The sequence below is a fragment of the Eucalyptus grandis genome, chromosome 11 (genome assembly GCF_016545825.1).
Source record: "Eucalyptus grandis isolate ANBG69807.140 chromosome 11, ASM1654582v1, whole genome shotgun sequence".
NCBI lineage: Eukaryota > Viridiplantae > Streptophyta > Magnoliopsida > Myrtales > Myrtaceae > Eucalyptus > Eucalyptus grandis.
In genome coordinates, this window is record NC_052622.1 from 37,154,259 (window position 1) to 37,166,238 (window position 11,980).

The 11,980-nt window shown below is 38.9% G+C and overlaps 1 protein-coding gene and 1 pseudogene across 1 annotated transcript; one reads left to right on the forward strand and one right to left on the reverse strand.

Moving 5' to 3' along the window:
* The first annotated feature begins 6,442 nt into the window (after positions 1 to 6,442).
* On the forward strand, positions 6,443 to 7,568 carry LOC104440183 (tRNA-specific adenosine deaminase TAD3-like). Its single transcript, XM_039305766.1, has 2 exons — positions 6,443 to 6,726; positions 7,225 to 7,568. The coding sequence occupies exons 1-2, from the start codon at positions 6,586 to 6,588 to the stop codon at positions 7,336 to 7,338; spliced, it is 255 nt and encodes an 84-aa protein (XP_039161700.1). The 5' UTR covers positions 6,443 to 6,585; the 3' UTR covers positions 7,339 to 7,568.
* Positions 7,569 to 9,842: 2,274 nt separating this feature from the next.
* LOC104440276 lies at positions 9,843 to 11,751 on the reverse strand (annotated as a pseudogene).
* Between the last annotated feature and the right edge of the window lie 229 nt (positions 11,752 to 11,980).

Genomic DNA, 11,980 nt, shown 5'->3' on the forward strand with positions numbered 1-11,980 from the left:
TTTACTCAAGTTTTGCGGAGACAAAGTCAATGCGGTCCCTTTGAAAATATCTTTCGCCTTTTGCCTTTTGCCTTTGCATTTCATTTATTTCGCAAAAAATAAATGATTTTAAAAAAAATTAAAAAATATCCTATTATCAATGATAAAAATATTTTTCATTCTTTCATTTTTATAAACGATAGAAGCAATCATTTATAAAAAATTATTATGAAAATTTTTTAATTTTCAAAAAATAAACGAAACCTTAATATTATTTTCTCGACAATGTATTTGAAGCATTAACTTCTCTTTTTCCAAGAGCAGCGTTATTTCCACCCTACTAAATCAACTCCATTTTCATTAAAAAAAAACTGAGTTGCACTCGATCGTTTAATTACAATTTAAAGTGGTGACCTCATCTGCTTTTTATATATTTAGTTCTATCTCTATTTGAGATCTGATTGTCATAATTAAACACTTCACATGTTTTAATTTGTTTATTGTAGGCATCCCACTAATATTAAAGGCACTACTTTCCTTCTTTATATTTAGATTTTACTTCCATAAAAATAAGTTTTTTCAAAAAAAGAAAGTTCCAAAAAAATATATCAAGTTTCTTAATTTACCACATCAAATAATTTGTCTTTTTTTCTTTACTATTGGTGAGATGTCTTTACACAAAGAATGTAAAGAAGTTAGAGGAGTATTTAGGAATACACTAAAAAAATTGATGTAAAAAAGTTATCTATAATGAGGAATCTTGATATTTACATTTTATTGATGATATTAACTTTTGTCAATCCAAAATGATAATTTTAAAAAAACTTCTTACTTTATGCAATTGATATAATTAAATTTTACCTTTGAAAGTTTCACATCAGAAAATGTAATGATGTTTTTTTTTTTTTGGTAAATCTCTAAGGATGGTATTTTTTTTTTCGTTTCATCCTATGGTCCCATTATATGACAATTGTCAATTGATAAGAAAATGTTTGAAAGTGTAAATTTACAAACAAGTGATTATGTAAAAAAAAAAAAATCTATGTTGAAATTTTTCTGCACTATGCTTGACAATTTATTCATAAATTTGTTGGACAACGTAGAAGAGAATTAGGTTTCTTGAAAAATTTTCTTTTTGACAAAATGAATTTTTTAGGGAAGTAAAATCCAATATTAAAGAGCAAAACACAATGCCAACAATAAAATTTAAAAAAAAAAGTGAAATTCTTAATTATGACGACTAAATTCTACAAAGAAATAGAAAAGGCCATCGCTTTAAATTGTAATTGATCGATTAGGGAAAGTGGATTTAGTCATGTAGGGTTAAAAATAGTGCCATCCTTTTACAAAAACTTTAGAAGTGCTCAGCCAGTCATCAACTCGATCACAGGGCATGAATCATTGACTACGCTGTCGTTATAGAAACAAGGAAAAAAAAGGGCCTACAAAGTGCTAAATTCTTAGAATAAAATTTACACTGCATGAATGTTAATTTTGTCACCATTAATAAAAATTCCCTAATCCATCCCTGTTTAGAAGAATTTTCTGTTATGCCTCGGACATTAGACACGACGGCTGATTATTGTCTCACAGATTAAAAGTTGATTGGGAATCATTGGGAAGAAACTACATCTTCAACCAAAAAGACAACGTCGTTTCATTCTTGTAAGGCGAATGCAATCATAAAGTAAAGATTGTGTATTTCGTCAACTTCCAACCTTTTTCTTTCGTCATCGAACTTGAGCGTAAGAAGGTTCCCAAAAGCACCAAAAGCACCACCCTGGAACTTCCTTGTCCTTGTTCTTTACGATTGGCGCTCGGCCAAGCAGACCGTGGACCTTAACGTTAGATTGATTACATGAACCGACTTCCAGGACCTCCGGTCCGGACCCCGGGTCAGAGAGAAACTTAGCGACATCAATACTTTACTTTCATATATCTGAATCATGCCACCAATGCACTTATCGGGAGGACATACTTTGTACTTCTGTTATTTTTTGTCTCTCGTATATTGTTTTAACCGAACCTTATTTCATCACAATTCACAAGTTCTCATCTACTCAAGAATAAAGAAACACGGCAGTAAAAGTCAAATTTGTTAAATGTTAAAAAAAAAAATCTCAAAAAACAGTGAGCAAGCATATCTTTTTGTTCCTCACTTTATGGTAGTTGGATTAGTTGAGTGTGAAAATCTTTATTCATGGTAATATAGACTAGACCCGTACCAATGGGCAAGCAAGGTTAGGCTCTAAGGCCACAAATCATTAGGTTCAATCTTGGCGATCAAACAATTACTTTAGTGACTTGTCCCTCTTTCTTACCAAAGAGTTCATTTTGTCCTTTGACACCACGATCAAGTTAAAGTCTACACCAAGTTAAGTTGCTTCTCTTCTTGAGCTAGGGAAAGCTTGTCATGACCTTAACTCGAGAGACCGCCCTCAAAAATAGATTTAGAGGTACTTACTTAAGAGATGATCCTAGTGCTTCATTGAAAAGACGGCTCGAACACATTATCTTTTCAACCATCTGAGAAAAGGTTCATCAATCAAGAGTGCAGACTCTCTCAAATCATACCTCGCGTGACGTTAGATATTTTCATTTTAAGTTCAGATTAATCCTATCAAAATTCTATATAAAAAATTGCCACTAGCCAATTAGGATTGGCTAGAAACCAATTGAGACATAGGAGTGTCATCTCAATTTATACAAAACCAAAAATCTAGAATTGGGGATTTGATTGCAGTAGTTATACAAATAGTGTCCTTTCAATACCTAAACTTATTTATATTGTCAACTAAAGTGTTTTTCATGCAATCTTTTCATCAATTTTAAAACTACTCTGCTAAGCATTCCTGCGATGTTTTTCCTGAAATCCTAACCATGATAAAAGGAAAACAACAACCGATGTATTGAAACTACACAATCAATTATAATCGAATGGAAATGTACAAGCAACGACCTAGCATCGTCTCTAAAAAGAAAACAAAATAAATAAATCCCTATTATAAAGTTCTAAAAGTTTATTCAATTGGGTTTCAAAATTTTTTTAAGGATTTTCAAGTTTATACAAGATTAAGAGAAATCTATTTAAAAAGAAAATTCTAAGGTTGATTCAAGCCACTAAAAGTCTGCTGGAATCAATTAAGATGATTTTTCCCAATGTTTTTCCAAATTTTCATTTTTTTTTTGTTTTTGTTTTTTGGTTTAGGGAATGGGCTTCGGACCAAATGAGGGAACCCACCCTGACTCGCTGACTCAGACCCTAATGGTCTGGGTTAGGTCCAAAATTGGGCCAGGCTTTGCCCCGTCCAATTTTATTGAAATCGACCTACAAGCCTTCAACCCGCCTTCGATCTAACCTATATGACCCAATCCAACTAACCGGATCCGAACTGATTCAGATTATAGCCAAATTTTTTTTTATTACTTTTCTTTTGATTAATTTTTTTTTTCGAATTTTTTTTTCTGTTTTCGATTTTTGGTCTTCTACTTCACCTTCTCTTCACAAGAACCAGCACCAATATTCAGTTGAGCTCTTGCCAACGCCCAGGCGACCGCCGAATACTCCCCGTCGATCACCTGGCCAATGGTTTTTATTTCGTCGGACCTCCTCCAGGGAAGAATCCTCAAGCTCCGAAATTGCACGTCCTAAAACTCTATCAATTCTAGGCTAGAGAACACTCAAATGCACATGAAACAGACTAGCTGGAGCAGCCTCAAATGGCGGACATCACCGGCGATGAAAAGCTTTCCAGCGGAGGTGAGGCGCACACATGGCCAGCTCGGACAGTGAATAATATGCCACAAATCACATGAAAAAAAAACGATTCAGTGACGATTCAACAATTATAAGAACAAATCAAGCATAAGCGAGGCTCTAATTATCGATTTCCATAAAAGAATTTCGGTTCTTCATTTAGGAATTTTATCGAACAGTTAGCATGCGATTCACGCCTTTCGATCAATACGTGATGTACAGGCGCCTAAATCATATTATTCTACAGCAAATAAACCCGTATTCGATCAATATTTTCTCGCAAACTCATCATTCGAACCTAATATCCCGTTCTCGACTGAAACAGGGCACGTACGGAGCATATGAAGGAGCTCACCTGGCGGATAAACGGCAAAAGCGACTTGGTTCACTCCTTCGCAGTAGGCGAAACACAATTCCTAGGCAATTTCTGACTCCGGAAACGTTCGAAACTGCTCGCGAATCGAGCTTCAATCGGAACTCCAAGGCTCAACAATGAGCTCCGGCGATGATCTTTTCCGAGAAATCTCTCGCTCGAAAACGAGATAATCTCCCTCTTCCTCTCTCTATCTCTCGCGTCTTTTCTCTCCTTTCCGTTTCTCGGCCGAGCGTCCCTTCTCTGTTCTTCATCTTGGCCGAGCGAGCACAGCCCCCTCCTTCTCCCAAATATTCCTTTTTCTGTTGTGTAACAGAATTCCCGGCTAGCTGTACACCTGTTCTCACGCACTCGCTCACGGACTCCTCTCCCTCGGTCACCGTCCGTCTCTGTCTCGTCGCTCACGTATTCTGCTCACAGACGGGAACGTGCGCGAGAGGGAAGACGACCACCGGGGGCCGGGCTTTTTGGTAATTCCGATGGGCTAAGATGAAATGAAGGAAATGGGCTAAAGAAAAAGAAAGAAATTTGGGCCCAAAAGAAGTAATGAGCTGGGTAAAGAGAGGGAGAGTGGGCTGGACGCGTAGCGGGCCGAGAGTTTGGCTAAAAGAAAAATGGGCTAGGTGAAACCAGGCCACCCGATTTTGATTTTGATTCTTATTTGTTTTACTATTTTATTTTTGTTTTTCATTTAACAAAAATAAGTTGTCGACAAAGCTACTGGGGCAAGTTCATTGGCTAACCTTTAGTCGAATAAAGCTATTGGCAAAACGGGCACCTCACTTTTGTGTAGTTCAAAAGCAAAAGTAAGGAACTTCAATTTGATTCAAGACAAAATATATTTTAAAGAGAAAGCTTTCACGTAAAATATAAATATAAAATTTTAATTTCTTGTTTTCATTTTTAAATTCCTTTGGTAGAAAATTTGGTTGCCATATTTGAAAATTTTGATAACGACAAAATTTTACTTTGTTATGTGCAAAGATTGCTTTTAGAAAACTACACCAAACTTGTTTTTTGTAATTTTGATTCCTGTTGAAAACTCATACCTTCCACTCATCGATCATATTTTCAAGAAAATGGAAGGTGATACTTTCATGAAGCAAATGCATTCTAAATACCTCGAAAGATTTGATGGTGATTTTTTTTTTAGATGGTGATGATACATGACTCAGCTCAAGAGGCAAAAATGTTTATTCGGCTAAGCCGACATTGATTTGGCGGCATTCCAAAGCGACCTTGTAAGACATTTTCTTTTTGGTCAAAAACTTGGTAAGACATTGGAGCGCTATAAAATTATATATGAATCTCTATGTCAATAATTGTATAGTTAGAAAGGTTTCAAGTATTCACAAAGTTCTAAGTGCAAGAGTTGTGAAATTTTAAAATAAAATAAAAAAAGGTAAAAAGAGAATCCTTAAATTGCAAATTGAGGAGAGATTTGACATTGACTTAGGAACTCATCTTGCTTATGGTTAATTGAATAAGAGTTATGTTAACTTAGGACTTTCTCCTTCAATCTTGATCGGTGAAATCATGCTCGCTACATCATCTTTATCAAGAAAAATATGAGAATAATAAATCCATATATACTTGTGACCTTCCTTATGGTGAAGTGGTTAAGCCCAGATATTATTTTCTTTTATTGCTACTTCATTTCAATACAACACAAGACACTATGCAGAGAGGTTGCGGGAATTGGGCATGAGACCAAGGGCAAGCCTCTAGTGTCATTGACTATTCTCGCCGCATCATCCATAAAATAGGGTCACAATAGACGAAATCCACAGGCTTATTATGCTTCTCATTTAAATGCATTTAACATAATAAATTTACAGTTTTACTTGGCAACCTTGCAAAGCCGTGAAGAATAGGAATAGGGGGGAGAAAGCAGGTGAAAGTCACGTTTATTGACTTTGGAACGAAAAAACTAGAAGAAAACTGTTTTATAACAGTGGAGAACAATCCGATCATTTTGAAGGCTGGGTCCTTCAGACATTTATCCCTTGAAATGTTCATGCATAGATGTAGTAAAATAGAGGTTTCGGGAAGGAAATGTAGCACTTCATGTTGCTCCCTAGTCGTGCGTCCAATTTTGTTTTATGCTGGTGTGGGAACCTCTCGTGTTGTGATATATTGCGCAAATTTTGCTTTTGTTACACCCTTCTCTTGTCCACAGGTGGTCAATGCTGCAGCAATTGTAGATCCTCTATCTAATCAAGCGATTGCTGGGGCATGTGATGAAGTCTGCTCTTGGCAAACTCCAAAAACAGAAGTTGGTGCTGAATGTAGTAGTTCCACCAAATCTTCTGCTGAAATTACTCAATGGACAAAGCATGAATCATGTCTTCAACGCTGTTCCTCAGGTGGGGCAGAGCAAGTTGAGACATCCATTTCTTGTCTATATCCTCGATGGTGGGTAGATGAACAGACTGGCAGGAGCTCTCCATTTTGGCACCCATTGCGACATGCTGCGATGGTGGCCATTGAATCATCTGCTGCCAGGGACAGACGCTTATTCCCTGATGTGAGATACAAAGATGAAGCTACCAAAGAGAAGTTTATTCTATCTCCTGCAAAGTCTCAAGCAAAAAGACGGAAAACTGATGGCAACGACGTAAGCTTTTCCTCTACATGTGAAGGAAATCCTGGCAAGCCTTTCTAGCATGACAATGGCATCTAAGTATCATCTGCTTATTTGTTATAAAGTGCATCATCTTTTCTCAACATTTGTGAATATCATCATACTATTTCATTTGTTATTGCTCAACTCAAACTCCGATTAGCTCTCGGATGGTTGCTTGGGTGCATGTTATAATCATCCCTTGGTCAATTTCATTGTCTTGATAGACTTGCTAATAGTCAACTCTGTATATACAATGATTATTAAGTGAACACCTTTTCATGACAATGCTTACTCAACCAATAATACATGCACTGTCCACCAATTAACTAGTTGGCACTGAACATGAAACGCTTGAGGATCATTTGGCACTGAACATATGGAACCAATTATTGCATTTGATTCTATAGATCCATTCTCTGCTTCTCCTTTGCATTTAATCTGACGATATTTCATCTTGACACTGACACCTATATAATTGTGGGAATCCAGGTCGACAATGATGAAAAAGATGATACTGCTCATGGAAATAGTGATCTCTCTAGTAGACCGTATTTATGCACTGGTAATGACATCTACCTTGTTTGGGAACCATGCACAATGTAAGTTAAACAAATCAGCTGCAACTATCTGGTTTGGTGCATGTGCAGCCTATTTGACTTATTACCCTTTGCCCAAAATATCTGAGATTCTGCTTTGGACAGTACTGGTTCTTTGCAAATGCACTTTGCATTCCTGTCCTCTTTGTAGATTAGATATTTTTCACATTTGAGATCTGGAGAAAATAAAATGGAGAGTTGCAATTCATTTGGCGTAACAAGTGTTAAGACTTGTAGATTTTTTGAAATAGAGTGATGAAATTCCTGATATTGAACTTTTCTGCTACATCTTGTCTTGTTTAAAGTGTGCAATGGCACTTGTGCATCAGAGAATCAGGCTTGTGTTTTACGCTTTTCCAAATCTGAGTGCGGGAGCGTTGGGCAGCGTTCACCGGCTACAGGGGGAAAAAAGCTTGAATCATCAATACGTGGTGTTCAGGGTTGTGGTGCCACAGGATATCCTCGACAAAGCCAAAACATCGATATCTGGGAGCCGAGAATGAGAATGTCGAGTTGAGGGTGCCTCACATTTTGCAGGAAGAAGATAGTAGGAAGATTATATTGCATCATTTATCTTCTTGGTCATCAGATTTTGGACTTCTTTTTCCCCTTTCTAATCTTGTTCGAGTTATGTATTGCATTTAGATGCCCATATTTAAGTAGTAGATATTCCACAGTTATTGTTATATTATGTCTCAAGTTTGAGCCCGTTAGATTAATATGCATGAGTCTGGCCAAATAACAAAGTGCAGGGGAGACTCTGTGATGTCTTCAAATTTTCTTCCGGCCTTAATCCCATCTCTTCATGCGTATGCGTGGAATGAAGAAGCCAAAGAAAGCTGCATGGGGTTTTAAATTCTTCAAGCATGCAAGCAAGGTCAGAGAAGAGAGATTGTCTTCTGCCGAAAGAGGAAGACATCCACAATCTTTAGCATTAAATAAAGGACCCACCACCTGCTGCAAGTGCACGAAGAAGACGCATGAAGAAGACTTCTTTTGCGCATGCCTCTCTCCGAGAACAAGAAATTTGAAGACTGCAGCCCACCTCATTTCACGGATCAATGGCACACGTTTCTGACTATTATCCCTCATCTCTGCCGCCTCATTAAATGCTTGCCCATGCACATGCATGATCTGCATGCATGCCTACAAATATGGTGGGCGTTCGGTGCCGATTGCGGCTTGTCTTGTGGGCGCCTGCGCTGCATTTAATGAGGCCATTTATTTTCATTTGTTTTGTCTTGTTCTCTGCCCTTCTCCCCATATAAAGAGAAGACGTCCGAAGCTGCAAGCAGAGCGAAAGAAGAGAGCTCGGCAGAGAGTGAGAGCAAAGAGCTCGAGAGAGTGTGAGAGACGAGAGAGCACTGAGAGGTTTTGTGCTGAGTTGAGTCCATTGAGTTGTTTTGTTAAACACCGTGGGTATCGGGTATAAAATAGGGCTGGGAAACACTTGAGTGCATGTGTGTGATTGTAATCCTGTAATTCTCCGATTTATAGTGGATTGATTTGTTGGCTCTCCCCGTGGATGTAGGCTCCGACATTCGGACCGAACCACGTTAATTTCTGGCGTCATTGTCCTTTTATTGTTCCTCGTTTTATTTCGATCGATTTCTATAGCTCCCGACATAATTGCAAACTGACGATCCGCTTCCGCTGCGACGTCGATTACAACAGTTATTATAAAGTTGGCCCTCGTGCTTTATTCTTATGAATGAGAGAATAAAATATGCAGAGCAAGGAACGAGAGAGATGGTATAGTAATTGGGAAAGAAGCATCTGAAAAACTCACTAAATGGCTTCGAAGACTAGGAGCAGCGACTTGCGAGTATAGCATGTTGCTCAACTCCATTATCATGTATGTTATGGCCTCTTGACCATTTCTGGAGATGTCTTGTTGAGTTGAATTGCCCACTAGCTTTAAATTGGCTTTAGGATTGGGCAACTTCTTTGAAAGACCCAGTCTGTAACTTATTCGAAGAGTTCGTGATCCCTGTCCTTCCATTGCCTTGTAATGATGCATCTCTGCTCTTCTAAGATCTTTTGAACAATTTGTGAACTCAAAGTTTTTATAGCAAGGTTAATTTTGCAGGTTATAGCTCCGGTAGATCAGTCGTCTTATTTAGTTTTGCAGCTAGTGAGTTTGGTACCAAAACTTTCCCCAAAGGAGCGCTAATGTGCATTTGTTCAATCAGAAGGGCTCACAATACAACAATTGATGAATTTTACTTATATTTTGAAGCTACGACAATGGACTCAACAACGCTAGGGTGCAAAAGCTTTTACAGCTGAGCCAAGAAGGGGATACAGAGACATGCTACTTAATTGAAACAAGAATTTGCTTGTACTTTTTAAAGACGGTGGAACATCTCCTTATTCTTCAAATCTTTACACTCATTTTGCAACTTGCATAGAGAGAGACTTGGCAAATTCTATACACGAAAGGGGTCCTTTGAATTGCTCGGCTTGAATTGCTCGGCAAAATTTGCTTCGACATCGAATCCTAGATTCAGCTCATATCGAGATGTCAAACATGTTATTCACCAAGTTGTCCATCATCTGATTCGCGACTTCCATGGTGCATTGTATGTCCGAACACCAATTCTCGAACTTACTATACAATGTGGACGGGGACGGGTCCTTGTTAGTTTCGGGAGTTTGAGTGGGCAAGAGGACAGGGGAAGAACCGGCAAGTTGTCACAGTTGCAGTTCTCGATCATGTGACCGTCCAGGTCGTGGAAGAACAGCTGATCGACCTTGATGCCGCCTTCTTCGACGACTGCGGTCACGTACTCAATGTTCATCTCTTCCGGCTTCTTCATCACGAGCTTCATGTCGGAGCACTGGAGGGAGATGTGGTTGTCCTTGGGATTTATCGCCCCTTTCTTTGCAGGAACATCCTCCACTTCAAGCAAATGGATGCCAATTCCATAGTTGAACAGCCTGAAAACGAGAAGGGTCGATTCTGTTATCAAATCCGGTCCGCGCCATCAACTCGCTTATCGAACATGTTTCTTGAATTCGACAATTTCGCAAAGAGGAAAAAATCAACAAGATTCACAAAGACCACTACTATACATGTAGGTTCCAAAAGAACTAACATCCACCTAAACGGAACTGCCTCGAAGAAGCTATCAAGTGATGATGGATTGGAGACTTTTCTTAGTTAACTAGTCAAGGTAAGAGTGTCAAGTCAAAAGAGTTGTTGGGAAGTGGACACAATCTGGTCATCCCAAATTTTGGATAATCAACCTACCTGCTTTAGAAGCAGGATTTTGTTGTTGGGTTTTTGATTTTTGTTTTTCCCGAAACACTTGTTAAGCTTTTAAGTATCCCAAAAAAATTACTTTAGAAAATTTAAAATATCTGTAATGATTGTCTCGCCAGAGCACTTGGGGCCTTTGCTAAATTAGAAAAGAGGAAATTAACCCCAAAAAAAAATGATAAACGCACCCCAAAAGGGGAACCCACATCACCTCATGTTTACTCCTTTGTCTGCTTTTCCACACTAAATAAAGTCACTCTAGAAAGGCTGCTAACAATATAAAAGGGCAAAACAAGCTGTTCTAGGCATAAATCAAGCAAAGTCGAGGCTAAAATGCTTTAATATCTCAAAAGACTTCTGTCGGTCCAAAGGGTTTGATGATGGAGACTATGTTGGAGTAAATTTCTTTAAAAGCTCTCAAAACTATAACAAAAAAAAAAAAAACCACAATTTGGTTTCTAAGATGGCAAGATAAAAGGTTTGGTTCGTTAATAAAGATTGGAATTTAGAGAAAACATGTTTCTCACTATAAGCTGAGCCTCATTTCAAAAGCTTCTCGTTGATTTGAGTGAAATGGCATGAAAAGGACGGGTAATTCGTGATGTGAGAATCGCTCTTTCGACCCCCACCGAACATCTCCAAGTAAGCTAGGGACGAGCCGAGAGATCTACATGCTCTAACCACACTTACATTTCTCGTCAGACTGGACTGACCGAAACACGTACAAAGAAATGCCCACATCTAAGACCGGCCAGTACCACGATGCGTACACCCGGTCCGACCGGCATAGTATGAGTTTTAAAGCATTGATTCCGAGCGATTCCGACAAGGGAAGCAAAGGGGGGCAAAGCAAAAAACCAAAAGGGGCATGCTATGATGTGCCAGGCGCCTTCGAAGTTGAAGGAGGAAGGGCGCTTGATGAGGACGAAGCCCAGGACACGCTCGTAGAACCTTACCGACTCGGCCACCGACTTGCACACGAACGAGACGTGGTTCAGGGAGAGCAGGGGCAGCTTCGGCCGCTGATGCGAGGAGGAGGAGGAGGAGGAGGAGGACTCACTCAGCCATCTCTGCATCTCCTCCTCCTCTGCGCTCACTATCTCTTTCCCCATCTGTGTGTGTGTGTGTGTGTGTGTGTGTGTGTGTGTGAATGATGCCGAGTGTTTGCGAGCTTGATAAGTGAGCAGAATTATATGAAATGAGTGAAGGAGGAGGGGAGGGTTTATATGAAGGCGGAGCCAGCACCAAAGTGAGACATCACGCTTGTCTTTTAATACGGCAAAAATCTCTGTCATCACCCCCAAAAGGAAAAGGACAAAAAAGAGAGAGAAATTGCAAAAATATATGCGATAATGTGAGAGCCCTTTCTTTCAGCATTTTTCAAAAA

Bases quoted from the DNA above. Each gene is read 5' to 3' on its own strand.
- LOC104440183 (XM_039305766.1), top strand. From the start codon at position 6,586: ATGGTGGCCATTGAATCATCTGCTGCCAGGGACAGACGCTTATTCCCT. The intron at 6,727-7,224 runs GTAAGCTTTTCC...GTGGGAATCCAG, and splicing joins GGAAAACTGATGGCAACGAC to GTCGACAATGATGAAAAAGA.